General features: G+C 39.6%; 1 protein-coding gene across 1 annotated transcript; it reads right to left on the bottom strand.

The window, feature by feature from the left end:
• Window positions 1–1,196: 1,196 nt before the first annotated feature.
• Window positions 1,197–26,919, bottom strand: gsk3ab (glycogen synthase kinase 3 alpha b). Its single transcript, XM_012870352.3, has 11 exons — window positions 26,808–26,919; window positions 26,514–26,700; window positions 17,297–17,484; window positions 17,126–17,209; window positions 13,536–13,646; window positions 7,699–7,829; window positions 7,307–7,511; window positions 5,966–6,061; window positions 5,629–5,815; window positions 5,461–5,538; window positions 1,197–3,738 (listed from the first exon to the last, which is right to left on the bottom strand). Exons 2-11 carry the CDS (start codon window positions 26,686–26,688, stop codon window positions 3,671–3,673), a joined length of 1,323 nt encoding a protein of 440 aa, XP_012725806.1. The 5' UTR covers window positions 26,689–26,700; window positions 26,808–26,919; the 3' UTR covers window positions 1,197–3,670.
• Window positions 26,920–27,091: the final 172 nt, after the last annotated feature.

Here is a 27,091-nt window from a genome sequence, read left to right as displayed (position 1 = left end):
AAATAGCTGTTCTGATTGTTGGCTAGCTCTTCACTGTAAACATGGATGCATATGCACGCATAATTTTATTTACATGTGACAATGATTTAGGGAAAGTTGAGAAAATTATTTTTACTATGAGATTCTTGCATCTGTTGTGAATTAACAGGGGTCATCTAAAACCATGCAATGAATGGAGGGCATTACAGAAACAGGGTGCTATTAGTGTTTCTAATAAAACCTTAAAGAAATCCAAATAAACTAGAATCTTAATATCAAAATTTAGTATATTCCACTTTATATGAAGAGCGCTGGATTTCTTTTTTTAAATATCAAGCTTTGATGCACACAGCAGCTTAAAGCATCATAAATGGTTGCAGTGTGAAGATCTACCTATAAGATGCAGGAATATCCTTAATTATAGGCTTTTAATCATCTGTTCCAGTTCTTTTAGACAAGCATTGGGTGCACAAGTTTAAAATTCTGGATTTTCTCTAATCCATGGAGTAAAAATTATACCCACAGATCTGAATATGTATGCATACATTTCTAATATTTTAGTAAATGTCTTATAGCAGGATGCGCTTTTATCACATTTTAGAGAAATCTGACTTTAGCGCAATTCTGGCAGTATAACTAACTGCCCTTTTTGTATAAGTTACATGAAAATATACAGAAACTTATTACTTTTATTTAAAAACATGAAAAAAGTTCCTTTATCCCTTTGCCCAGTTAAGAGCCACATTGGAGGACTTAAAGTGTCACAGAGCGGCAGGTTGCAGAATCCCATATTAAGGGAAAAGGTGCCCCAATATTTTTCTTTAGCTATAAAAGTAATTTTCTGTCATGTATATTGAATAAAAGTCTATTTAAATAATTTTCTTCACAGATAAAAAAAGATTAGAAATCAAAATATAATTTTTCATAAGAAACTATAGATTTAATGAGCTCTTAGGTTTTTGTTTTTGTTTTTACACTGCTGTTACATTAGAGCGTGACTAAAACTTTAACCTTGATTTAACCATATTAACCTTCAATAATTTCATATTTTTGCAGCCAGCTCCTCTCTTTGAAGCTGCACGTTGCATATTAGTTCGCTTTCCAAACAATAAATGCATCAGAAAGATCCCAAGATAAACGAGATTCACCGTGTATCCCCAGCGGCGCTGGGATTGGCTGTATGTCAGGAGGCAGTCAGTCATGAATGTGACGCAGGGACAGTTTCATCACTTTATTAATGAGTTTAATTATTTATACCAACAAACAAAAACTGTCTCTCTCCGTTCATCCCTCACTTTTCATCATCTCCTTTATCAAACTGCACTGTGCTCACATAATGACATTTTACCCTCTCAAAAAAGGGCGATAAAAGGGTCACCACAAGGAAGGGGTGGGGGGGGGGTGAGGGGGGGAGGCGGGGTGGTGGTGCATGATTAGCTAGCTCTTCATGTAGGAGAGGGTTCATGGTCAGCCAGCGCACACATACATAAACATACAGTCCCTGCTCAAACTTTCCATCTGTGAAGATCACAAACAGGCCTGACGGGACAGACCTTTGACACGCATACGACGCGCAGAAAGCAAAAACAGCTCACAGTCAGACAAAGGAGATGATATAGGTCATCTAGATCAATTCCTTTTTCCCCTTTTCCTCCAAACACACACACACACGTGATCAGTGCCCACATCCACTCTCTAAACACACACACACACACAAACACACACGGGCCCCACGTACACAGAGGCTTGTAACATTCCCTTCACATTGAAGTTTAATGAAAAACCAGAGCTCCATGAATTGGTTCGCATGTGCACCTGCGTACATACAGGACCCATTAAATCCGTACAGTATCTTGGATGTGAAATCAGTTTGCATCTGACAGGACTTACTTGGATTTAAAAAAAAATAAAGAAAAAAAAAAAAAAAAAAAAATGAGAAAGACCCCCAACCCTCCGCTAAAAACCACAATACAATAAATAAAACAGTCATGACAACATTAATGGAGGACAAGGGAAAGTTGAGGTGAGGAATGGAGGAAGAGAGAATAAAAATGAAACATTTTGTTCGTTTTTTTTTTTTCTTTTTTCTCCCCTTTCTGAACGAGGGACTGAAATGAAACTGTATTTACAGACTGTGACTGAGGATAAAGTCCGGCTGCTGCTGCTGCTGGGCCGGTCTACTACAGAAAAGAAAAGAAAATTACAAGAACGACAATATAATAACAATAATAACAAAACAAAAAAAAAAAAACAAAATAAAAGGTACTTGATATATTTACAGTTCAGCTGTGAAAAAAAAAAGAAAGGGGGAAAACGGGAGGCAGAGGAATGGAAGGGTGGGTGGGGGGGGGGCTCCGAAAGCTGTCAGGCTTTTTACGGGCTTCAGCATAATATCTGGTCCGATTATAACAGATATCAGTCGGGTCAGCTAGAACTGAACATGCACATCTGTGTTTGGCTTTTTTTTTTTTTTTTTACTTTTATTTTTTTTTTTTTTTGGAAGAAAGAAACCCATCTTGTACTGACAGCAGACTGTTAGCTTTGTAATGCATTCATAGAGCAACATACGAGCGGGCCGCCCTAAAACAACCGGCCCTGCACCTGGAGTCAGTCTCAACATAATCGAGCCGATACGAAACGCAACCTATGCCCAGCAACATAATTTATGCGGCGCTGTGCTTTACGAGACCGCCGAGACGCGTTGGGGGACATCCAGACTTATAAGTTTCAGATGCGGCTGGAGTCCCGGAACCAGAGGCGTGACGTTACAGCTGGCCCCCTTTTTCGCTTCCCTCCGCTCCCTTCTGGAGATGTGCAACACTTACTGAGAATCAACACCAAACGCTGGACTCTCCAGCTTCACAAACAGAGCTTATAATGTCAAAACTGAAGCGCCGTCCTATCACAAGCTTCCTCCTGGTCGCAGAAAAAAAAAAAAAAAAAAAAAAAGGCAGTTTAAAGAGCTAATGCGCAAAAAACAAACGGTAAACAACAGCTGCGATGCTCCGTTTTGGTATTATAATTTAAAACCTGATGTCGTCTAAAAAGGTTCCCCCCGGTGAGACACCAGTTTGTTAAAAATGATTCTTGGACATTTGAGTTCAGGAACAGAAGAGCGTCTTCTCTAAACACTGGGCTCTGGTTCGGATGATTGTCAAAAATCAGTCAGGCTGTAAATAATCCTCTGCCGCCTCAACTCCAAAGCCAATCAAAAAAGTCAAATCAGTGGCATCACAGCCACTTCTAAAACAGGCTAATGCAAATTAAATCCATTTTTTTTTTTAAAAATAGAAGGAATAAAAGTCAGCTGTTGATCTTAACACAGAAACCCCGCAGTGTGTAGAGGACTTCTCCTTATCCTACCAACGTTAGCGCGGAGCGGCCCACCTGGCCGCGGCGCCGCAGCTCCTGTTAAACCCAGCTGCAGCTCTAAAAAACGTCGTTAAAACATCCCCACCGCTTCCTAAAGCAAGCAGCTGCAGTGGCAGCTTTCTACTGGAATAGTTTTGGAAAAGATACAAATGCAGAGCGTTTTAAGTCGAGTGAGTTTGGTTATCTTTTTTTTTTTTCTCTCTTTTAAAAAGGTCGGAGCCTGGAAGCTTTAGAGGAAGAGGAGCAGAGGAGAGGAGGAGGAGGAGGAGGAAAACGGGGAAGACGAAAACAGAAGATGGTGTCAGGAGGGGATGGACGCTCAGGTGCTGTTGTTGATGGATCCGGGTGCTGAGCTGGGCTGGGCGGTACTGTCTGACACGCTGCCCTCTGCAGGGGGAAAGGCAAAGTTATTAACCATCCTAAGGTCACGTCTCAAAACAACACAGAGTTTCCATCCACACATCTTCCATCCACACATCTTCGTCATAAGAGTCATTCGTTTTGGGAGTGAACCAATTCTCTTTCAGGGTGGAATGGAGATCCAGCAAAGATGATTCTGTCCAGTTCACTGAGAAATCTCTTGTTCTACTCACCTAGAGGCCTATGGCATAACTCTGGCAAAACTTATCGGCAGAGCTCCTTTAAATTGTTTAGTTTTCTCTCTGTCTTCAATTATAACATGAGGTCAGTGTGAGTTCAGCAGCTTAATGTTAGCCTGCGCTGTTCGTCCTCTGACCCAGTACCGCTGCGTTTGGCATCATTGCTCTGCTGGAAAGCCTAGTTGTGCCAAAGTGAAAATAACCCGACTCTTACGATGCGGTAAAGCTGAAGAACCAGGAGGTTGCCGTCCGTCCTTTATTCTACCAACTTGGTCCAAAACTCCAAGCATCACTACGAACGGAACATGATGCCACCAGCATGCTTGCAAAGTTTCTGGGCTGAGAAACGGCTTTGACATCAGGACATGTCCATGTGTTATGTGCTTTGGGCACACAATTTTATTTGTTTTTTTTAGATTGTTTTGTATTGGACTTTAGTTGAGTGGTTTTGTTGAGAGATTTTAGTATTAGATAATTTTTATTTTGTTTGATAATTGGATTACATTAGTTGTGGTGCTATTGGTCCGCCTATAAATAGGCTGGGTCTCAACATATTGGGGCCCCGCCCTTCCACTTGTCACCACCACCAAGGATGTGTCCTGATTGCGGTGCTCGGACGTCTTCTGGAGCTGTGTGACACAGCTGATGGTGACAGCTGACCACTCCAGCCGGCCATGTGGTATTTTTGTTAGCTTTTTGTTTGTTTGCTGTTTTGATGATTTTGGCCTGGTGGGACCGGTTGTTCTGTTTTCGGTTTTTACTTTGCAATAGTTTTTTTGTTTTGCTTTAGTCTGCTTATAGTAGAGGCTTCGACGGCCCTGTATAGGGTTGGCCCTCTACTATAGCATTGTGTTCTTTTGATCGGCTCACCAGGTCCAACATTCTGTTAATACTTTGGAGAGATATGTTTTTTTTCCCCATTTTCACTCTCCCTTTTTTTTTGGACACAGAGAAACTGAGGGTATTTAAACTCACTCTCTTTTTTCCCCTCTCCCTCCACAGAGAAGGAAAGAACCTGAAAAAGAAGTCCAAGAGAGGTTTTTGAAAATAAACTATTGTTGTTAACCCTCATTTCTGTCTACGTGTCCTTAAATATGTTGGCCCCTTTCTGGGACGTAACACCATGTTAAACTCACCTGTCCTCAACCCTACTGACACCTAAAGGTCTGTGGCATAAAAACGACAAATTGATAAAAATGAACTGCACCAAGAAAACTGGTCAGGTGTCCAGAAAATAGATGGAGGCATTTTGCCTTTCCTAAACTTGCTAAAGGAGCTTTGAACCTTTTTCAGTGGTTGTCTGTATATATTTGGGACCTTATGCACAATTAGAAAACCTGTTTGGATAAGAAAAAAAATCCACATTGCATTCAAACCTGTTGCTTTAGAAACACAGTCAAGTTATTTGTTTAAACACTCCACCCTGGAGAGAAAAGTGTGACTCAATCAAAGCCCAAAATGAATGACGTTCATGTCGACAATGAAATACAGAGAAAGCAGCTGTTTGTACCGTGTGAGGCGGGCGATGTCTGTGCACGAGCGTGAGGAGGAATGAGTGTGGAGTTCAACTGGGGCTGAATGGACAGCTCTGAAAAGTGCAGAAAAAAAGTAAAATAATCCGTTAAATAATGAGAACTGCTGACGGCTAACGACACACAGAGGGCAGAAACAAACTGACCAACAGGACTGAAGTTGAAAAGGGGCGGCAGTTCCCGTCCGCTGGGCAGGCGGGTGTTGGGCTGACGCAGCTCGTCGAAGAAGGCGTGCGCACACGCTTCCAGAGGAGACAGTCTGGAAACTGGCGTGTATTCCAGCAGGCGGGAGCAGAGGGCGATGGCCTCTGGTGGGGTGCGAGGCTTAAACACCTGACAAGATGAAGAGCAGAAGGTGAAGGGACAAAGCCAGTGAAAAGACAAGATCTGAAGGGCTGTACAGTGGAAGGCACGCGGTAATCAAAAACGCAGATTGAAGAGGCTACTGGTACGACGCGAGGAGGAAACCCAAAGAGAACAAACCTTTGTCCAGGGATGTGCTTTGATCTGTGGGAATTTAAACTCTGTGTAGTTAGGGTTCATCTCCCGGATCTGCTCCCTTGTCGGTGTCCCCAAAACCTAAGAAGGATGGAAAGACAACTATTGTTACTCACAAAATATCTCTCTTTACATCGAGTTATTTAGATGTCACATTTGTTCTACTGCTGATGAACAAAAAATACAATTTTCATCAGAAATGCTTCAGACTGGTTCCACTTCTTTCGTCTGACTGGTTGCAGTTTATTTTTGACTTTCACGGGTTTTCTTGTGTCCAAATGTCGGCCTTTTTTTCACCATGGTTTTATGAAACAAACCGCGGCTTCCTCCTACGTCCTTTTATGTAAAAATTCAAGACTTTTCAAGATTCCACTTTCCAGAGTCACCCTTTAAATTATTTTAAAAAACAGAAAACCTGAATTTATTTCTACAGTGATAACAGACTGAATATAGAATCCACATAAAAATACAGGAAGGAGACAAGAAAAAAACAAAGGGAGGACATGAGGGAAATAAATGTAAGTGAAAGGAAAAAAGGAAGAATATGAAGGAGGGACAGGAGGAGGCAGGAAGGAAGGAAGGACTAAAGGTAAGACAAGTAGGACACTAGGATTAAAGGACAAAATGAAAAGACGAAGGAAGGAAGTCCTGCACACGAAGGATACCTGAGCGCTAAGGAGGATAGACACAACAAACAAATTAACATTTAGACAACAGCAAAGTGAATAAAGACTTAAGATTATCTTTCTAATGCTTTTATTTTTATCTATAATTATCCAAACCTGCTCAGGAAGAGCATTGTCTGATAATCTAGTAGAAAGTTGTCCTCACCGATTTCACCAATTAGAGCCAAAGGAAAAATATTTAGAAATCCCTGACTTTGCTAAAGTGCCAAATAAATGCAGCACAGGATAAACACCCGTCTCTTTGGTATGAGAATAATCCTTTTACTGAACTGCTTCATCGTTTTTTATGGAAAAAGAAACTCATTAGGGTAGAACAAATGCAACCTCCTTGCAGATTTTACTGTTAATCTAACTTTTTTTGCAACCGGTGCCGGGTTTCCTTTAAAGTGCAAGTTATTAACATCTATTATACTTTCAAGCTGCGACTGATCCTAAAAAAACAAAACAAAGTAATGATCATGAATTATCCATTTAAACTGAATAAAATACTTCTGATGAATATAAAAGATTGTATCGTTCCATCTGCATCAGGTACATGTAAACGCTGCTAAATGTGCATTAATGTAGAACAACCGTCCCTCACAAGCAGAGACTTTTTAGGATGGGCTTTTCTTGACACATTACAGCAGTGTGAGCGTACCTTAATGATCTCTACTAGCTGGTCCACTCCACTGTCCCCGGGGAAGATGGGCTGGCCCAGAAGCAGCTCAGCTAACACGCAGCCGGCCGACCAGATGTCGATGTTGGACGTGTAGTCGGTGGCGCCAAATATGAGCTCTGGGGCACGGTAGTACCGTGAGCAAATGTAGGACACGTTGGGCTCCCCTCGAACTAGCTGCTTTGCACTGGACAGTTTTGAGGAGGAAAGAAAGTTAGAGATGGAAAAAATACAAAGCAACATGTATTTATGTAAATATCAGCAAGACGGCAACAAAGAAAAAACTAGACACCAACGATTAAAGTTTCTTGGGCAAAGACTGAGACAAAATGAAATAAAAGCAGCTATTTGACAGAGGGAGAAAAGTTTCTAACCTGCCGAAGTCGCAAAGTTTGAGGATGGCTGTCTCTGGGTCAACCAGGAGGTTCTGAGGCTTTATGTCTCTGTGACAAACGCCCTGGGAATGGATATAAGCCAGGCTGCGGAACAGCTGGTACATGTACACCTATGGGACAGACGGGAACAGTAACACAGTTAAACGTTTAGCAAATATTAAATCTCACTGCAAAAAAAAAAAAAAAAAAGTGCTCATATTTAACAGCAGTAAACCAACTATGACAGTAAATCAAGAGAAAACACGTGAAAATTAATTTTACTGCTGTGGGGGAAAAATTACAAATATCTGAAGCAGATAAGAGCGAGAGAAAAAAACAGAAGGAATAATACATAAATTGTTGGAATCTTGCAAATAAAAAGATCGTTTGGTGTCAAGATTCCTGCTCTACATACACACCGATTATAAAATGCATGTCATCAGAATATTTGAACGTTTAAATAACCCCAAAGAAGTTACGGCAATTTTAACAACATGTTTAATAACACTTTTGTGTTTACTGCAGGAGAAGTCTAGTGAAATGATAATTAAAAGGTTCCAGGAAAAGACTCGATCTTAAAGTAGGGCTGAACAATTAATCGCATTTTCAATATAATCGTAATTTAAAAAAACGCAATTTCCAAATCGCAGAGGTCTGCAATTTTTGGCTATGTAACAATTAGGGAATTAGACACGTCCATTAGGTGTCAGTAAAATGTTTGAAGTGGGTTTGCCTCCACATGGAAGGGAAGACAGTTGTAGCAGTGAGATAATCTAACTTTATTACTTGTTTTAGAGTTTATATAATCATACAAAGCATTAAGTACAGGTCAATCAGTTTAATACATAGACTTGCTTGTTGGTTGGACTTTATGTTCAACAAGGATTGATGTCCAATTAAATTAAAAGCTGTTCTCTTGAATAATATCCTGATCAATAGAAACATTAAAAGTTCATATTTAAAATAGTCCTTGTTTACAAACATCTTTATTTAGACGCCATTTTTGTTGCTTGTGGTTAATGCAGAGAAAAGTCAAAATTGCAATTTTGGTTGAAATATATTGTAGGTAGAACGCAATCATTACTGCTCTGAGTTTAGATGCTGTGGGTCTTTTAGCAACTAATCCACATGGCGAGGAAACAAATTGATTTGTTGTTTGTATATATTCTAAAACACATGATAAATTAAACTGGAAAAAAAAGAATCGCATTAAATCGCAATATTAAGAAAAAAAAAAAAATCGCAATTAGATTATTTTCCAAAATTGTTCAGCCCTATCTTAAAGCCTGGCTGGTTGGAATAGATTTAGGCTCCGGGCAGAGAGAAATAAAAGAGCTTCTCCACTGTTCACTCTGCAGAAATCCCTGCCCTTCTTTCCTATAGTCCCCTGAGCCTCCGTCCCTGGAGCCTCGGGATGTTTAAGGAGAACCTAGATGCTCCACGCACACGTTTGCTGCTCTCCCACTGACAGCCTGCCTCCCTTCAGACCGCTCCCTCCCTCCCTCCCTCATCACGCAGGAGGCCAGGGACGGCGGAGCTGTCAACACAAATGTTTGCACTGCCGCAGTCCCTGTGAAGCATTTCAGTTAAAACAAAAACATGTTTCTCACTCAAATACACACACTTCTGAGTCATCTTGGGAGACCTGTGGGGTCTCAAGGTATGAGTCGACTGTTTCACAGCTCTACACAAAGAAATCTGTGCTATAGATATTTTCAATGCGCTGGCAAAAGAAAGCGCATCATTGACGTGAACAGGAATTTTAGATGAATCAAATGGTATAATTTATCACCACGGTGTTTTATTTTAAATGCACACAGAACAACACTCCATCCTACTCGCAGACGGATTTGGTGGATCAAAAAAGATCCAGCAAAATATACATAAAAATACTGCCGTAAAATACTTCAAGTGACTCCTTAAATGTACATAAGATATCCCCTGCCTCGTCTCGATTTTGTATTTTTTTTATTGCAATAACTATTGTGCAATTCTTTTTAATAGTCTGTGCAATAATCATGAAAGAAGTGACTCCTGCCGCTACTAAGCCTAAAAATAAGTCAATACACATGTATATAAATCACCGTGAATGTACATAAGACATCCTCTACCTTATTTCTATTTGTATATTATCTTTATTTTATCAGCTACCTCTTTTTGATCCACTGTATAAACGGGACAAACTGCATATACCTGATGCACCTTGTCCTACTTTGGAACCCTCTTCCTCTTCTGATTACTGAGCCAATGTGACATGTGAATTTCTCCAATGGGAGATCAATAAAGCCTATATTATCTCTTATCTTAAACATCTTTAAACTAACCTGGTACTGTTTAAAACGTAAAATATGGAGGCGTTTATCCGGTGGATGCCAATCACCTCAAAGCTGCGATACTAAGAAAAATGCTGGATACCATTTCTGATACATTTTTTATAGGCAGACTTCTCTCCAGGGTTTCTTTCAGGATAAGGAGAGACTCGAGGTGGCGCCGGCTTATGTTGTCTGGGAGGTATAAACCTCACTGATGCACATTCAAGAGCTTTACTGACCTTTTTACGTTGCTCTAAAACATTTCTGTCGTACCGCTAGCTTAGCACGAAACACCGTTTAGCATTTTATTTTTATTTTCTGCCTGCCTGGGAAAGTTCCTCTGAACAACGGTTTTGTGTTTATCTTGTCTATAAAGTCAGTCGCAGGTTTTCTTCTGGGTGTTCTCCACATGTTAGCACACTTAAAAACGTCCAGCAACAGCAGCACCTCTTTATTTGGATCAGGTGAGCGGCTGCTGGAAGAAGTGCAACTATCTGGGCTGATGTGAATGGGTCAGAGGGGGGAACCCGGAATAAAGGGAGCCCAGGTGGCAGCCAATGAGACGTCAGTGCTTCTAATTGAAGCATATATCTGAGGTAAGGGTATTTTTTTTTTCCAGTGGCTCATTTTTCATATAGTGGACTGACGGGAAAGGGGGGTACGAGAAAGAGGAGAGAGATGCGAAAAAAGCACCACAGGTCAGAGTCAAACCTGGGTCAGTGAGGACTAAGGTCTGCGCCACCGAAGCACGCCCAGCATAGGGTTATTTTGAGTAAAAAAAATCTGACTGATTACAACAAACAAACTTTAACTTTCTTAATTAGTGGAACATTTATAACTAGTGGACAATCTAGCCCTTATTTACAGAAATATATTGTTTAAGTGTCACTTCCTCGTTTGCCAAAAATATTAGAGAAGATATTTAGAATAAATACTTAGTTAATATACTTTCTGAACGTACGTAGTTTTAAGTCGCGCAACTATTCTAATGGTATATCTTTATTTTGCTACTGTGTGCTTCCGTTTGCTGATGATACACTTAAACGTTACGACTGAGGGAGAAATAAAGGATTATTCAAAACAAAATGAATAAACATGGACCTAGCGCTCCAACATACCCTGTGTTTTCATTAGCCCCCAGTAGCTTTACAGCTAAATGGAGAAGAAATGGAGGGGAGGCGCTGGTTTATTTCATTGCCTCACCATTTAGTAGCCGACTGACGCAACACCCGCATTGATTCGTACCACAGAACAGAGTGGAAGCACGTCTCGACGAGGGGGCTCAGATCGATAGGACTCCTTTTATTTGGCTCTCCGTGAAGCTAATATCTCAACAGCTAGCATTAGCTTATGTTGCCCAGGACTTTTACTACTTCCCTGTTGCAGATACAGCAGCTTTACTGAACTTTTCAAGATGCTCTTAAACATCGGTGTCTTATGGTTAGCTTAGCATATAGCACCATTCAGCAATGAGTTTTTTCTTACAAATAAAGCTCCTCTAAACAATATTTTTGCTGTTTTCTTGTCGATTAAGAAAGTGGCGTTCCTTTTTCTGGCTGCACTCGACATGTTTGCAGAGTTTAAATTGCCAGCGGCAGATCATTGTTGAGACGAGTGTCTGAGTGTCACATGACACCGTCTCCTTCTGAGGCCCTGTGCACACGACAGCATCTTTTGGTGAGAACGGAAAAGTTTTGTTGCGTTTCTACTGCGAGTGTGCAGCAGAACAAACAGTGTAACATTTTCAAAACATCCCAGTCTCTGCATGAAGAATGGAAGCTGCCTGTAAGGGGAAGCCCTGGTACCTGCGTCGTGTGAATTAGTGGTGGGGCCATTTTTAAGCAGGAAGTGTTTGTACCTATGTGTATTGTTTTGTTGCATTTCAAAGCACATACCACCTGCTAGCGGCACACTGCAAAAGCGGATCTAAATTTAAGTAAAATGTTCTTAACGTTAGTGTATTTGTCCTTGATTTGAGCAGGTAAATAAGATTATTTGCCAATGGAATGAGTGTTTTCACCCCTAAAATAAGATAATTAGACATCCTGCACTTGAAATAAGATGATTGAGATTAATTGTTCTTATTTTAAGTGCAAAATTCTTATTCCATTGGCAAATCATCTTATTTACCTGCTCAAATTAAGGACAAATACACTAACGTTAAGAACATTTTACTTATTTTTACATCCGTTTTTGCAGTGCATGGCAGGGAAATTTAAGTTTTTAACATTTCTTCTAGTGCCATTCGCACTGAGATTGCAATTAAAACGCTGTCATGTAGATGTGTTAATAGAAACATTCAAATTTCAGTGGATTGTCATGTTAACAGGGCCTAAATTTTCTGATAGAGGCCCGTAACATCAGCCTCAAATAAGAAAAAAACACATTTAATAATAATAATAATACAACAATGCAATATAGTCAGCAATCTTCCACTGAATCTGAGAATCGTAGGCTGGATGCCTCTCATCATCTTCATAATTATCACCATTATTTCCCGCAGGGAGCCTTGACAGCAGGCTGACCACATTACAAGAAGCGGGGAACGAGCTGAGGGATGAGAAATGACGGCTGTTAATAAGAGGGCAAAGGGGTTTAGGAGAGAAGCAAAGCAAAAGGAAGCATGGCAAAAAAAAACACGAGGGCAGGGGAACAAAGGAGCCCGGCCATGGCATGATGGAAATATGTCTCAGAAGGAAGAAAAGGATGAGAGGAGGAGGAGGGAGAGAGAGATCAGCGTGCATGTCGACGCCTCAGGGGAGCAGCTGGGTGAGGTGCGGAAATGGGCCATGAGACAGCTATAATGTCCTCTGCTGCTTCATATGCAGTAAACACTGACATGAGGACTGTTTTAGCAGGAATACAAGGGTAATGCAAATTCCCGTGGATCCATCCTTTCTTTGTGCTTTCATTATCCCACTGAGCCGCCTGAGAAAGCCAACATACTTGAAGGTTTATTACATCCTATCCTCAGGCGTAGTAACAGGAAACAGTCTGACATGTCTACTAAACTTTCTATTTCACAATTGAATTAACAATTAAAAAAAATAACTACAACCCAATTTAAAAACAATGTACTTTTAAGAGCTATTTTCCAGACTATGACTTCAGAGATTTTAAATGCCAAAATCTTAGATTCAATCTCAACTCATGAAAGTTTGCTTTATTAAATGTTTCTGCAGTATTTGGTTGGGCAGTAGTTTTAACTCTTATCTAATCTTATCTAATGCCAACACTACAATAACCCAGCTCAACTAAAATTGACCACTTCTGTTTTTAGGATAAATGTATACTTATTAAAAAAAAAACACGTTGCAAGTTTGTTTCTTGAGTTTGATTAAAAACTTTTTGAATAGAAAAGTCTAAATTAGGTCATTCTAAAATGCAATCAAGCTTAATCTGAACTTTTCTGAAATAAATATAAATGGAGGAAGTCATCCGTGAGAAATGTGACTTTTTAAAGCCTGTAGTATGGGATTAAAATAACTCCTGAGCACATGGTGAGTGTTTTTGGCCTCTACTCACCTTAACATAGATGATGGGGACGATGGCCTTGGCCTTGTTGAAGTGCCGGGCCACCCTGTACACCGTCTCCGGCACGAAATCCAGCACAAGATTCAAATACACCTCGTCTTTCTGGTATAGAGAAGTCAAAGAAAGAGGATTAATGACAAATGAGAGTAATTTTGAGTCACTCTGAAGTCACAACCAAAACAATCACACCCGTCTATTTTCTTGAAGGGTTCTTAAGGAGCAGTATATAAAGTTACAAACTACAGTCTTTGCTCCAGACTCGATTTTCCAGATCGGCAACATGGACTTTTTAAATGTGACGTGAATATACAGAATGGTATCTAGAAGCAAAAAAAGCTTCCTTGCCACAGATTATTTCCTTATTTCCAAGTTTATATTCTCCATTTGATTAGAAATTGAGAATATAAACTTGATAAACTCCCCCACTTGTCACACTTTGAAAAACCTAACCCTGTTTTCATCAAATGGACACCATGCTGACTGCCAGGCTTTATTTAACACCAGGACTGCATTGTTACTGTAACATTTACATAACTTCACAAGTCACACTAATTCAGGACAAGTCTAATGTCTGCTGCAATCTCACATTCAACAGTTTTTACTCAATCAATCCCTAATTCAGATAAATTTCCTTAAAATCTTGTCTATGCTGAATAAAAAAAAAGCTTTAGTTGAATAATAAAGTACTTTTGTATTTTTAAGCTACTGAGGTTTCAGTTTATTTAAAATTCAAGCATTTAGAAAGAGGGAGATCACACTTAGATCCCCCAGTATCAAATTAGGGTCCTGATCAGACATTTTAAATACATTTTTTAAATATAACTAGATTCAACTCCCAATAACTGTTGTTGGTGTATTACTTGTTATTTTATGTCATCTGCCCTACTTACCGTCTCTGGAAAACCTTCTGCGTAGGATGAAACTTTGCCGAAAAATGTTAGGAGCTGAATTATATATATATATATATATATTATTTCAGTCCGGCATTAGATCTCATCATAGCAGCGAAAAAGCTCTGGTGAAGGTCACTAATGATATTCTCATGGCCTGGGATAATAAGACTTGTGTCTGTACATATCAAAAGCAGCACTGAGATTTAACAGAACAATATTCTCCTACAAAGACTTGAACATAATGTAGAAATTAAGTGGAGAGCATTAGGCTGGTTTAAATCTTATCTGACAGATTCCAGTTTGTTTGTGTTAATAATAAATCATCAAACTCTAGGGTCACTTGTGGAGTACCACAGGGTTCAGTCCTTGGACCAATTCTATTTACTATATATATGCTTCCGATCGGCAAACTTATCAGACAGCATGGGATTAATTTCCACTGTTATGCTGATGACACTCAGCTATATTTATCCATAAATCCTGATGAATCCAATGAATTACTTCGACTGCAGGCATTTCTTGATTACATCAAAAGCTGGATGACTTTAAATTTCCTGCACTTAATTTCTGACGAGACAGAAGTTGTAATCTTTAGACCAGATTCCTTAAAAATAAACTTCTTAATCAACCACTTAATCTGGATGGCATTAACTTGGCCTCTGGTTATAAAGTTAAAATGTTGCTGTTAACTTTGACCAAGACATGTCATTTAAATCCCATATTAAACAGGTGTCCAGAGTTTTTCATCTGTGGAATATCGCCAAATTAGAAACAATTTGTCCAGGAGTGATGCTGAAAAACTAGTCCATGCATTTGTTACTTCAAGGCTGGACTATTGTAATTCTTTACTATCAGGAAGTCCACAAAATGCAGTTCGAAGTCTTCAGCTGATCCAAAATGCTGCAGCAAGAGTTCTGATGAAAATCAACAAGAGGGATCATATTTCTCCAATTTTAGCTTCCCTTCATTGGCTTCCTGTTAAATCAAAAATAGAATTTAAAATTCTTCTTCTAACGTATAAAGCCCTTAATAATCAAGCTCCATCATATATCAGAGCTCTGATTACTCCGTATGTTCCTAACAGAGCACTTCGCTCTCAGACCGCAGGTCTGCTGGTGGTTCCTAGAGTCTCTAAAAGTAGAATGGGAGGCAGATCCTTTAGCTATCAGGCTCCTCTCCTGTGGAACCAACTCCCAGTTTTGGTCCGTGAGGCAGACACCCCGTCTACTTTTAAGACTAATCTTAAAACTTTCCTTTTTGACAAAGCTTATAGTTATAGTGGCTTATGTTACCCTAAGCTACCTCTATAGTTATGATGCTATAGGCTTAGGCTGCTGGAGGACATCAGGGTCTATTTTTCTCACTCTGCTGATTTCTCCTACTGTTCCCCAATTGCCATTGTTTGTTATCATTTCCACTTTTTACTTTTTGTTCTGTCATTTTTCTCTTCGTAGTAGGTACATCTGGTCTAGCGTTCTGTTAGCAGTGACATCATCATCCAGATCATCTGCTATTACCAAATAACAGAAAGGATTCCTGGGTCAATGTGTACTTCTGTGCTTTCTGTGTCTCTGCTCTGTCTTCTGTAACCCCAGTCGGTCGAGGCAGATGACCGTTCACACTCAAGAGTCTGGTTCTGCTGGAGGTTTTTCCTTCCTGTTAAAGGGGAGTTTTCCTCTCCACTGTTACTTCATGCATGCTCAGTATGAGGGATTGCTGCAAAGCCAACAACAATGCAGACGACTGTCCACTGTAGCTCTACGCTCTTTCATGAGGAGTGAATGCTGCTTGTCAAGACTTGATGCAACCTGCTGGGTTTCCTTAGAGAGGAAACTTTTTGACCAATCTGTCTGGAGGATTTAATTGAATTGGCTTTGTAAAGTGCCTTGAGATGAAATGTGTTGTCAATTAGTAGTATATAAATAAAATTTAACTGAATTATGAACAATTCGTACTGAAAAGAAAAACAAACAGGCTAAAAATAGTCTGGCACATCGGCAAACTACTCTAAATCATAACCAGGAGCAACACCATAGGTGATTAAAGACTGAAGCTGAATGCTTTGTCAAAATATCGGTTGCTGTCCAGAAATCCAGATACTTCAGTCACCTAAACGTCACTGGTGATTGATCAAAGTGGGGTGTGACAGCAATGAAATGTTATTTTTCAAGCATATAGATGGCATTGCCTTTAATAAAGTATCAGAATATGCTGCTGCAGCAGAATGCCTTTCCTTAAATGACAAGTATGGGTATTGGGGAACAAAAAACCTGATCAGGAGATCCTCCAAAACATTTTGATCTGAGCAGTTTTATACAATTAAAATTCATATTGTGATGTGATGCTACGGTGGGCTGAAATTGGCAAAAACTTCAGGCCTCTGAACGTTAAATTAAGTTAAGGAAAGCTTAATCCCACGACATAAGTTTTACCCAAAGATGAAACTTAAAGACAAATAGGCTGATTTGCTTGTATGCATTTCAGAAAGTTCATTATTAAGTCAAGTTTTTTAATCTAAAACACAAAGTGCCAAACCGGGCAGAGATACCAGCTCAGGGTAATTCATTTACGGTGCAGCCAACTTGCCCTCACCATGCACATGAATCATTAATTGCCTGGGCGTGGGAGCATGCTGCTGCTGTTAAGACATTTCTCTCCACATAAAACATCAAGACAGCACAGACACACCTTCTCTCCACTCGAGTAGAAGAAGTAGCGTAGCCTCACAATGTTGCAGTGGTCCAACTTCCTCATAATCTGCAGCTCCCTATTCTAGGATGCAGAAAAGCAAAACAGACGTGAAACAAACAGAAAACACTTTCTTGAAGCCGTCTTAACATCGTCGGTTCTCTGTGTTACCTTAAATCTTTTGTCTTGGAGAACTTTCTTAATCGCCACCATCTCCTGAGTGTCGATGAGGCGAGCCTGGTAGACCACTCCAAAGGAGCCATTTCCTATGACCTTTATGTCTGTGTAGGACACTTCCTGCGGGCGGTCAGGGCCCTGGCCGGGGGTGGCTACCACCGTCGTCACTTTGCCGCTGTCTCCTGTGGACGGAAAATGCTCGTCACCTTTTGCTCGTCACACCTGTTAGAGGCAGCTAAAAAAAAACTTAAAAACTCAATTTAATCTGATGAGGGTTAGTCATTTTATAAAGCTGAACTTCAAAATGTAATGATTCATCAAAGTTATTAATTAGGAACACTAGTCAATTACCTAATGTTTTCAATTATCCATACTTTTCCTTTCTGATTGTTTTAATCACATTCTTGACACTTTAATACAAATTAAAAAAAAGAAAAAGAAATTGCTTGAAGAGTAATCGGGTCTAATGTCTTGGGGGGGAAAAAAACCTGCTGGAACTGACTTTCCTTTTCCCCATTCCTGTGTGATATCGAGCCTTTTCACAGCGTTTTGCCACCTGGACTAAAATCTCTATTTAAAAATCTATAACCAAGGACATTTATTTGTGACTGAAGTATCCTGTAGTAAATGCAGACTCTTCGGAGCACAGTTTATGAACATTGCCACTATAAAAATGTGAAGCTTTTAAAGTTGTCCAGAGTCCAAAATAGTAGTTGCAGGTTTTATGCCAAGTGGGAATTCAATCAGTAAATCAATAAATCCTTAAAAACAACAAAACAATAACTAAGATGTGATGTAGCAAATTAAACATAAGGCAAACAATTTAAATCTAAACCAATATAAAAATCAACTGCATTTAGTAAGCTTTATGAGATTTCCCAATTTGAAAATGGAAGAAGAAAGAATGTCTGGAGAGCCAAATATTTGTTAGTATTCTTTATTTTATTAGTAGCCATCCAGACCTGAATAATGATCAACGCTAATCCCCATTTCTCCAGACTTTTTAAGACTACCTAGGAACCCTCAAACTATGTTACGTTAAATTCACAATTATGTGTTACTTTGTGTTGATCATATAAAATTCCAGCAAAATATATTTTAATCTGTTAATGTAATGTGACAAAGGTACGTTACTGCTAATACTAAGATGGCACACCAACCATCTTAGACGTCTCGTGTAATTGCTGCAGCCCGTACGGTGGCTCCAGAGATGTCACTACGTGATAATGAGGATCCTTCCTCCTGTAATCCACCTGTTCGCCAGGGCTGGGTGACATGAACTTACCATTTTATCACGATATATTGTGATAATTACAAAAGTGGTAAAAGATTAAAACTTCTTTGCTGTCTATTTTAGTAACTATATGGCTGTTACTGTGTGTCACAGCAATTAAAGCCCCCGTTACCACAAATACTGCTCCTAAAAAAAAAAAAAAAAAAACTCAAAATAGGCTTCATCAGGCCACTTGCTGGATAACGAAGGGTGATTTATATTCCTCAACTGCACACAGTAACTGAATTTAATTATACATATTTCTTATTTATTTAAAGATGCTCTCAGGGATCCAACAGTGGAAAAATGTTCTGAGGGTTTTCAGATGTCCTTATTTGGAATTAGTCGTCATAAAAAATCTAAACTCTTACTACTTTTACTTTTATTAACCTAAAATCTGTGGTCTAGCGAACATGAACTCTGTAATTTTAAACAAGTTTTGAAGAGTTATAGCTGTTTTTATTTCTTTTTATATTTGTATTGTTCACTGTAAAATTCTTACTGTTTTGTTTTTAGGTAGACAATTGATTGAGACAATATTGTCAATTGAGACAATTGACAATAAGATCTGTCCAGGGACAACAGATGAATTCTGGTGCATTTGCAGGAATGCTAATTAATGTACACTGTCCCTGTCAAATAAATAAATAAAATAAAATAAGAAATATTTCAAGACAGCAAAAGAAAGACAGAAAAAATTGGAAGTGGGCCGTTCACAAGACGGATATGAGTCGCATTATGGGAAAAAAAAAACATTGGATTCGAGTCGTGATTCCCTGCAGTGTGAATTTAGCCTTAGACTGAACTTAGAGCTAACCTCCGTTTGACCTCCTTCCTGAGAGATGGTGTGAAAAATGCAACAGATATCACCCTACAAGACTACAACTTAATAAATATTTGAATTATTATGTTTCTGTTTTGTTAAAAAAATAAATAAATAAATAAAAGACAACCCTTTACATATTAGTTGAGTGTTTTCAGCTAACTCGACAAAAGGCCTGTCAGGGTGACGTCTGACCTTGTGTAACAAAAACAGACAAAAGTAAGGCGCAGAAGATGTAACACTTCCTGACAGCTCCGGTTAGAGTCAAGTAGCTGTGTGGTGTTTTATGCCCGTGCATGTGTTGGGTCAAGAATGATTTGACTATTAGGAAAAACACACACACACAAAGAAAAGAAAAGAGAAGAGAAGAGCACCAGGAGGGGAACAGCAGCAGATAAGAGGCCCACTGCCAACAGGCTTGTCAGGGCCTGTGATGAAATTGCGTGGACAGTACCACACCCAGAGGTGCTACCTTTTCAGGGCTTGGTCGGCTCGCTTGTCTTAACAAGACCCTTCTAGAGCTCTGGGTTTTAAAAGGGGTGCCGAAGAAAGAATTTAAATAGTTTCCAGCAAAGATCTGAAACTGCATTAACACTAAAACTGGATCCAAAAAATATAATTTAGAAAAATCTCACAAGGAAAAACCGTCAAGTTTGACGTCTCTAAACTTTTTATAGCAGAGTTATCCAAAGCTTGCCGGCAGCCTATATTATATCCACATGATTAGCCTAGATCTGATCCCTCGGGTCAGCAGCGCTGGGATAAGTCAATGTGCCGGGCCCATGCACCGCTCCGCTGAGCGGTCCTTCTGGGCTGCGTTTTAGCAACGCTCCCGCTTCACTTTTTAAAAAAACGTTAATGCAAAGGGGAGCACATTAAAAATGAAGCAACAGCGGCACGATGGCCTGCTGAATAATAAATGCAAAGATTAGCGCTGCGCCCGGCTGTCAGAGAGGAGCTTTGCTTCCTGTCCTGACGACTTAAAGAAAATGGATGAGCGGGGGTGACTTTCATTACACCTGTACTTCATGAAAAATTACTCTGGAGCTTGTTTGTAAGCAAAAAAAAAAAAAAAAAACTTAAGCGCACTTTTAAGCTGATAGTCAGTTCTCTGACAAATTACAACTAATATTTTATCATTAGCGGACATCCAGCGCCTTACCTGACAGGGTTTAATGATCCGTTCACAGCAGGAAGGCGTAGATAAATGACTTGAAAGTTAATAGTGCCTTATAATCTCTTCACCTACAATAAAGTTTTTTTATTCTTTTCCACAGAGAACGGACCCATCTGAAGATTAGATTATAATAAAAATCAAGCTGACTCGATTAATCACCTCTAAAAAGGTGGTAACTCGACATATTGTGTATCGGACTACAGTGATGCTAAAATGCATCCCTCCCTCTGATGATTCACGTACCTTGGCATGCATGCGTCAGCGCTGATTACTAATTGCAGACATAGCTTTCTTATTACTAAACGGGAAATCCACGGCCCACATTAATTAGAGGTCACTGGTTGGTTTTACGTGAGGTAGCGGGAGGCCGGATGCCGGTGTGGCCACCCCCTGAGTCAGACGCGGTTAAAAGGCTGAAACGATGAGCGGACCGGTCACGACTCACAATACCAGTCTGCTTTATAAGGCGGCCATACCTGCACTACGCATGATAGCGGTATGGATAAAAGTGGGAAACGACATGAAATTAGTCAAATTGGGGTGGAAATAGAAAAAGCTTCTCATACAAAAAGGGCTGGATTACGTTAAGGCTGACAAAGTGGTGCTGAAATTTGTGTTTGCACCCAATTAAATGCTTCAAAAATAATTAAAATGCACTTTATTCACCAAGTTTGTGGGTACAAACAAGGAATTGGGCTTCGGATTCCAACGCTTGCGTCGTGAAAAAAAATAAAAACAACACAGGCGGACAAGCAGGACAGTAGATTAAAATCTGTAACAAAAGAAAAATATTTAGCGGGGAGGAACGCATGAAAAATTGCAGCTTTTAGAAAAGGTAACGGCATATTAAAATGTAGAAAATCTGGTTTTATAAGAAACCATGCATCTGCAGACACCTATGCAATCAATATAAAAAAATAAAATAAAAAGAAGGTTCTGCCGATCACACGGGTATCATTTTCACATGAATGGCCCAACCTAAAGAATGCTGATGAGACCAGACCTGTTTCTGCAGGATGATTTTAAAGACGTTGCTGCAAAAACGGTTCAGGAGGGATTTAACGGGCCCAAAGCCAGGTACGAATAGGTGAATTTCAAAGCTCCTACTCCAATGGAGCATCACTTTGATGTCGTAGACGTCAAGTCTGATCAATGCAGGCCCGAGGTAAAAACCGAAAACTTCAAAAATTGTACAAGACCAACACGTTGCACAGCGAGGCCTCCATATCAAACTTCATATAACTTTGCTAACTAAAAAACAAACAGAACGATAAGCGCTCGGTTGCTGCAGCGGTTGGACTGCATGAAATTTCTAACACTGCCTGATATTGGTTGTAGTTACTCTTTGGTCTGAAAAGAGCCACAGAGCGCCGACATGAGCCAACAACCAGAGGTTTTTATGTAGCCGATAACCGCAGAGAGGCCGGCTTTAAAGGATCGACCAGATCTCACTGCAGACGTTATCCAGTCTGTTTATGACAATTAGATATCATATTGTCACAGTTCATCAATCTTTCGTTTGTGATGAGTGACAATATTTTCAAAATGGTTTTAAAATGAAAAAAACAAACAAAAAAAAACATTTAATTTAGCTTCACAGTGGAATAGATACAGTATGATTATTTACTGGCCAAACTGTTGACTTCTACATCTTTAAGTTTTTTTTAAGCTTTATTAACGTCAGGGAACTGATCAGAGTTAAATATGTTAAATAAATGGAAAACTGATTTATAAAAAAGCTCACTGATGGGAAAAAAAAAGTATGAATGTCAACTTTATGCAGTAATTGTTAAGGCCATATAAAAAAAGGTGTGAAGAGTGTTACAAATATTCAAAGTAAAAAACTAAATTTGTACAAATAAAACTTAAAATGTACATTTTATATGACACTGGCATTTCACCCTAGTCTGATTAAACACAACTGACCATTAACACCTGACCATTTAAGATGCTTTTTGAATGACATTATACTACTTGAATCAACATAATCAGAAAAGTAATACCATAAAGTGTATAAAAACCTGTTTTTACCTCAGTAAGTGAAGTTTGTTTAAACAGATCACAGTTTACACCTTTTTGGTCTCCTACAAAGGGCTCTGTCATGTAACGATAACGTAATTAAACAGAGAGCTCACGTAATTTACTCACATAACTCACATTATCATGGACTATCTGAATGAAAGCAGCACATTTCATGCCTTCTCTGTCTAGATTTCAGTGAACATGTAGGTGCTCATCGTCCACCGCAGACTGTTGCATATTTGTTTGGATGAGGCTCTGAGTAACAGTGTGTTTTGTGTGAATTTATTCTCTTCTTTTAAGAAATCTTATTTCTTTTTTTTATTAGATTTCATCTTTGTGTAAATCTACATGTTTCCAATTACTTCTCAGTCTGCTGCTGGTACACCAGAATTTCCCCATCGAGGGACAAAAAAAAAAAGGATATTTGTATTTAATTCTAGCAAAAACAGAGTAAATCATTTAACTGGTACAAATAATACCTGTGCTGGGAGTTAGGGGCCAGCCTGTATTATCAACAGTGTTCTTTAAGACACCATGTTGGTACCTAATAAAGAGGAAATCAGGGCCGACAAACTGAATAAAGGTTTAACTTTCGGCCATCTCTTAAGAATTTTGGTACCAACCGAGCTTCATAATTTTGAGCCCGTTTAGCTGAACATGCTACATGACTGGACATCTTTTATTAGATTTTTTTTAAACATATGTGCCAACCAGGGCTGCCGAGATGCTAAAATTTCTAACTTGATACTGAGAGAAAATACTCTACACCACTGTGGATAGCGGGGGTATATTTTTTGAAGGCATCGGGTTCTTTCTAGTTAAAATTACAATATGAAAATATCTTTTACTTCCTTAATTAGAGCAAAACTAATAAGAAAGGGACAATTCAGCCCTCGTTAAGGGAAATATATGATAGAAGTGTCACAGTCCTGTATGGCAGAACAGTAGACCAGATAACACTAAACGTGTTAATATCCTATCAGATTATGTACCTTTGATTCGTCATGCAGTTATTTTATTCTAATTGCTCATCTTTAATGTGCCACTGTGCGCTTCCACCTGTCAGTCTTGCTGCTGATACAAATACATTTTGCTAATGAGGGGCAAATAAAGGATCATTCAACACTAAAATAAATGATGCTGAAAAACAAACATGGATCTGATGCATACGAAACACCTTAACGGTGTAAACAAGGATCTGGTCCATGCAAAGTTCTGTCTTTCTGATCATTTTGCTGAATCTTCCTTGTGATCAGCTACAGCAGGAAGGTGGGTTGCTACTTTTGCTGCTCTAGCTCTTATAAACTGTGTTGCCATTAGCTACATTAGCCTCCCAGTAGCTTTACAACTAAACAGAAGAGTAATGAAGAGGGAGCACTGGTTTGTTTCGTTGCTTCACTATTTACTAGGCTGAGCCATCAGCTAATTACTATTTTCCTGCATTAAGTGGTACCGCAGTAGAACGGAGCGGAAGCACAGCTCGACACGGGAGCTCAGACTGACAGAACACAGTTAGTGGGTTGTCCATATAGCTAACATTTAGCGTTAGCTTATGATGTCTGGGAGGTTTACTACTTGACTCCTGCGTATAAAAGGAGCTTTACCAACCTTTTTAAGCTGCTTTTAAACATTATTGTTGCAGAATTAGCGCAGCTAGCATGTAGCCTCATTCAGCCTTTTGCTTCTTTCTTGTCAGCCTGTCTCATAGGAAAAGCTCCTCCAAACTCTGCTTTTGTTTTCCGCCTTGTCGGCTTAACAGGGTCGGGTGTTTTTTTTTTTCTGGTTGTTCTCGACATCTTGGCAGAGTTTAAAACTTTTTAGCAGCAGCAGCAGCAGCTCATTGTTTCGGTCAGATGAGCGGCTGCAGGGAGGGGAGGGGCTGAATATTGCAGCGCTGCTGAAGGAAGAAATGCGACAGTTTGTGCAAATGTAGATGAGTCAGTTTCTACTGACTTTCATGCAAATGAGTATGTTTGACGGACTAATTTCTCTGATATCGATTATATTGAAATATCCATTTTGGACCACCGTAGTGCGAACAATTAAATAAAACACGATACTGTGTTTTATTCTAATCAAGTACCTTGATGTCAGCATGTCTGCTGTACTCGAATTGTTCGACTAGGGATTACGCTACTCGCTGCCCCCATCCACCTCGAAAACATTTTTATTTTTCACTGCGGTTTCGGTTTTTCATGTTGCCAACATAGGCACTCCCGAAATATCACTCATTGTCTATTTTTTCCTGTGAAGAACATTCACAGGTCTTATTGTTGATGTTTTGCTCAAATAAAACTGTGTTTGATTCACATGGGGATGGGTAGAATATCAACCAGTCTTTTTTCCAAATATCTGTACTGTAAAAATGAACCGATTAAACAACCAGGCAAATGCACAGTTGGCCCCTAAATAGTCCAGGCTATCGCAATCTGGAAATAGTATCTAACTCAATTTTAATCAATCAGCTGACATTTAATCTACATAAGCCCTAAAAAAAATAGTAGAAAACAAAGATCTTCAGTCGAACCTTTCATGGCGATATCCAAAGAGGCATTTTTGTAAATTTGGGTGACAATTTCAAACCTACGGACATGATCTTGATATCTTTTGAAAGGTATTTTATTGCTCTTTCAGAATCAACCGTTTGTTCTGACAACCTTTTGTGGCTGCCATTTTAGCTCTAATCACTTAATGCATGACCGCTCGACTGTGAGCAGGCTTCTCGAAAACAGCTTTTTATTTGTAATAGCTGTCGTAAATAGCAACAAAACATATACAGAACACCATTCCTCGTTTTGCCCCCCAGTTGCCATTAGAATAGCCTAGCTTAGCGCTGGAATTTGAATCTGGGAAAACCATGTCTGATTTACCTTTAAGAGTTTAAGAATTTTCTTTTGAAATTAACCAAATACTCTATTTAATAATGTTTTAAACCACCTGTGAGCTAATCTGATACATGATACGTCGTAATAGTCCCTGTATGGAGCAGTTTCTATAAAAAAAGAAATGTTTAAATAGTTGTGATCTCAGTTACAGAGTTTAATTATAGCGTTAACTTTAAAAACAGAACGTGAGCAAAATTTGGTTTTGTTCCAAGGTAGTATATTCTCTGACATTGTTTTTACATGATAGAAATGTCCTTTTACAGTAGCAAATGAGGCATCAAGTACCCCAGAAAGTCAACTTTTAAAATATTGTAGCTGTCTTAATTTTTCCAAAACATATATGATCTTGGTGTCAGCTGAAAGGTATTTCAACCCTCCTTAAGATGGAAACTTTAGCGGTGACTTTATAAAATCATGCCAACACACCGATGTATGTCATAGCTGCTTAACATCCACTGTGTGAAATTAGAGTACCGTCTAAAAGGTAGTGTAAGCTTACCGTGAGAAAACGTGTGCATTAGATTAGCCAGGGTTGAATGCAAAGAAAACCTTGGATAAAAATCTAAATTTCCCCTGCCAACACTTTTCCCAAACGCTAGCGAGTTAGCTAGCATCCAGCTCTGCTTTAGATAACAGGACATATTCTATTCAGAGCCTGAGCTACTTCCATCCTGAAAATTAAAAAAAAAAGGACAAATAATTGTCCGGCGATTAAAAAAAATATGTAATTGTGTCGGCGACGTTGAGCTAAGGCCGGCTTACGTTGACGCTTTTTCACCAGCAGAGCTAACGATACCGCTAGCATTTAGATGAAAGCCGCGGATCGCAGCGCTAACATCGGGTGGAAAAACAAGGCTAACCCGGCTAAGAGCGCTCCAGCTACGGTTAGCTCCCCCAACGGTCGACATCAAATTCACTCCGAGCGATGCGTTTATTTATTTTATTTTTTCAAGGAATACGTTCTCAGAATCTCCACAACACCGTGTGCGCTGCGCTGATCGTGGGGGGAAAAAAATTGAGTGTGAACTCACTGGGCAGCTTCAAATTTCCAAAGCTCGTCGAGCCGCTTCCACTAGCTTGTGAAGCCCCAGTTTTTCCTGTCGCGCTTCCGCCAGCCACCGCCGACACGGCACCGGCCGCAGCAGATCCGGGAGCTCCGGGAGGCTCAGCGAATGAGCTGGTCCTGGCCCGCCCGCTGCCGCTCATATTTGTGTGAACCTGAGCCGGGGCACAGTTGAACGTTTAGAGCAGCAACACGGGTAGACGCTTCGCCATATGTGTGCGCGTTCTGATATTTAATAGAAATTCAAAAAAATTACACTTACAGCGTTCAGTATAGGTTTCCCGTCTCCCCCTTTCTTCCTCTGTAGAACAGTGGCGGTGGGGGGACTGAGGAGTTGACGCACAACGACGTAAAGACCGCAATGGGTCAAGGGAAATTGAGTCTCTGACCACTTTGGTGAGATTTTGCTTGTTCGTTTTACTTTCAAAGGACGTATCACGAACATCGCAATCGAGCCAAGGTTTCATGAAGTCCTAACCAAGATTTAATTGTTAACCTTTGAAATATGATTATTCACAACAGTTCAACGAATAAAGTGCCTTGAAA

This window comes from Fundulus heteroclitus, chromosome 3 (assembly GCF_011125445.2).
Source record: "Fundulus heteroclitus isolate FHET01 chromosome 3, MU-UCD_Fhet_4.1, whole genome shotgun sequence".
Classification (NCBI taxonomy): Eukaryota; Metazoa; Chordata; class Actinopteri; order Cyprinodontiformes; family Fundulidae; genus Fundulus; species Fundulus heteroclitus.
The sequence above is the reverse complement of the archived record's forward strand: the minus strand, read 5'-3'. Positions and strand labels throughout refer to the sequence as shown.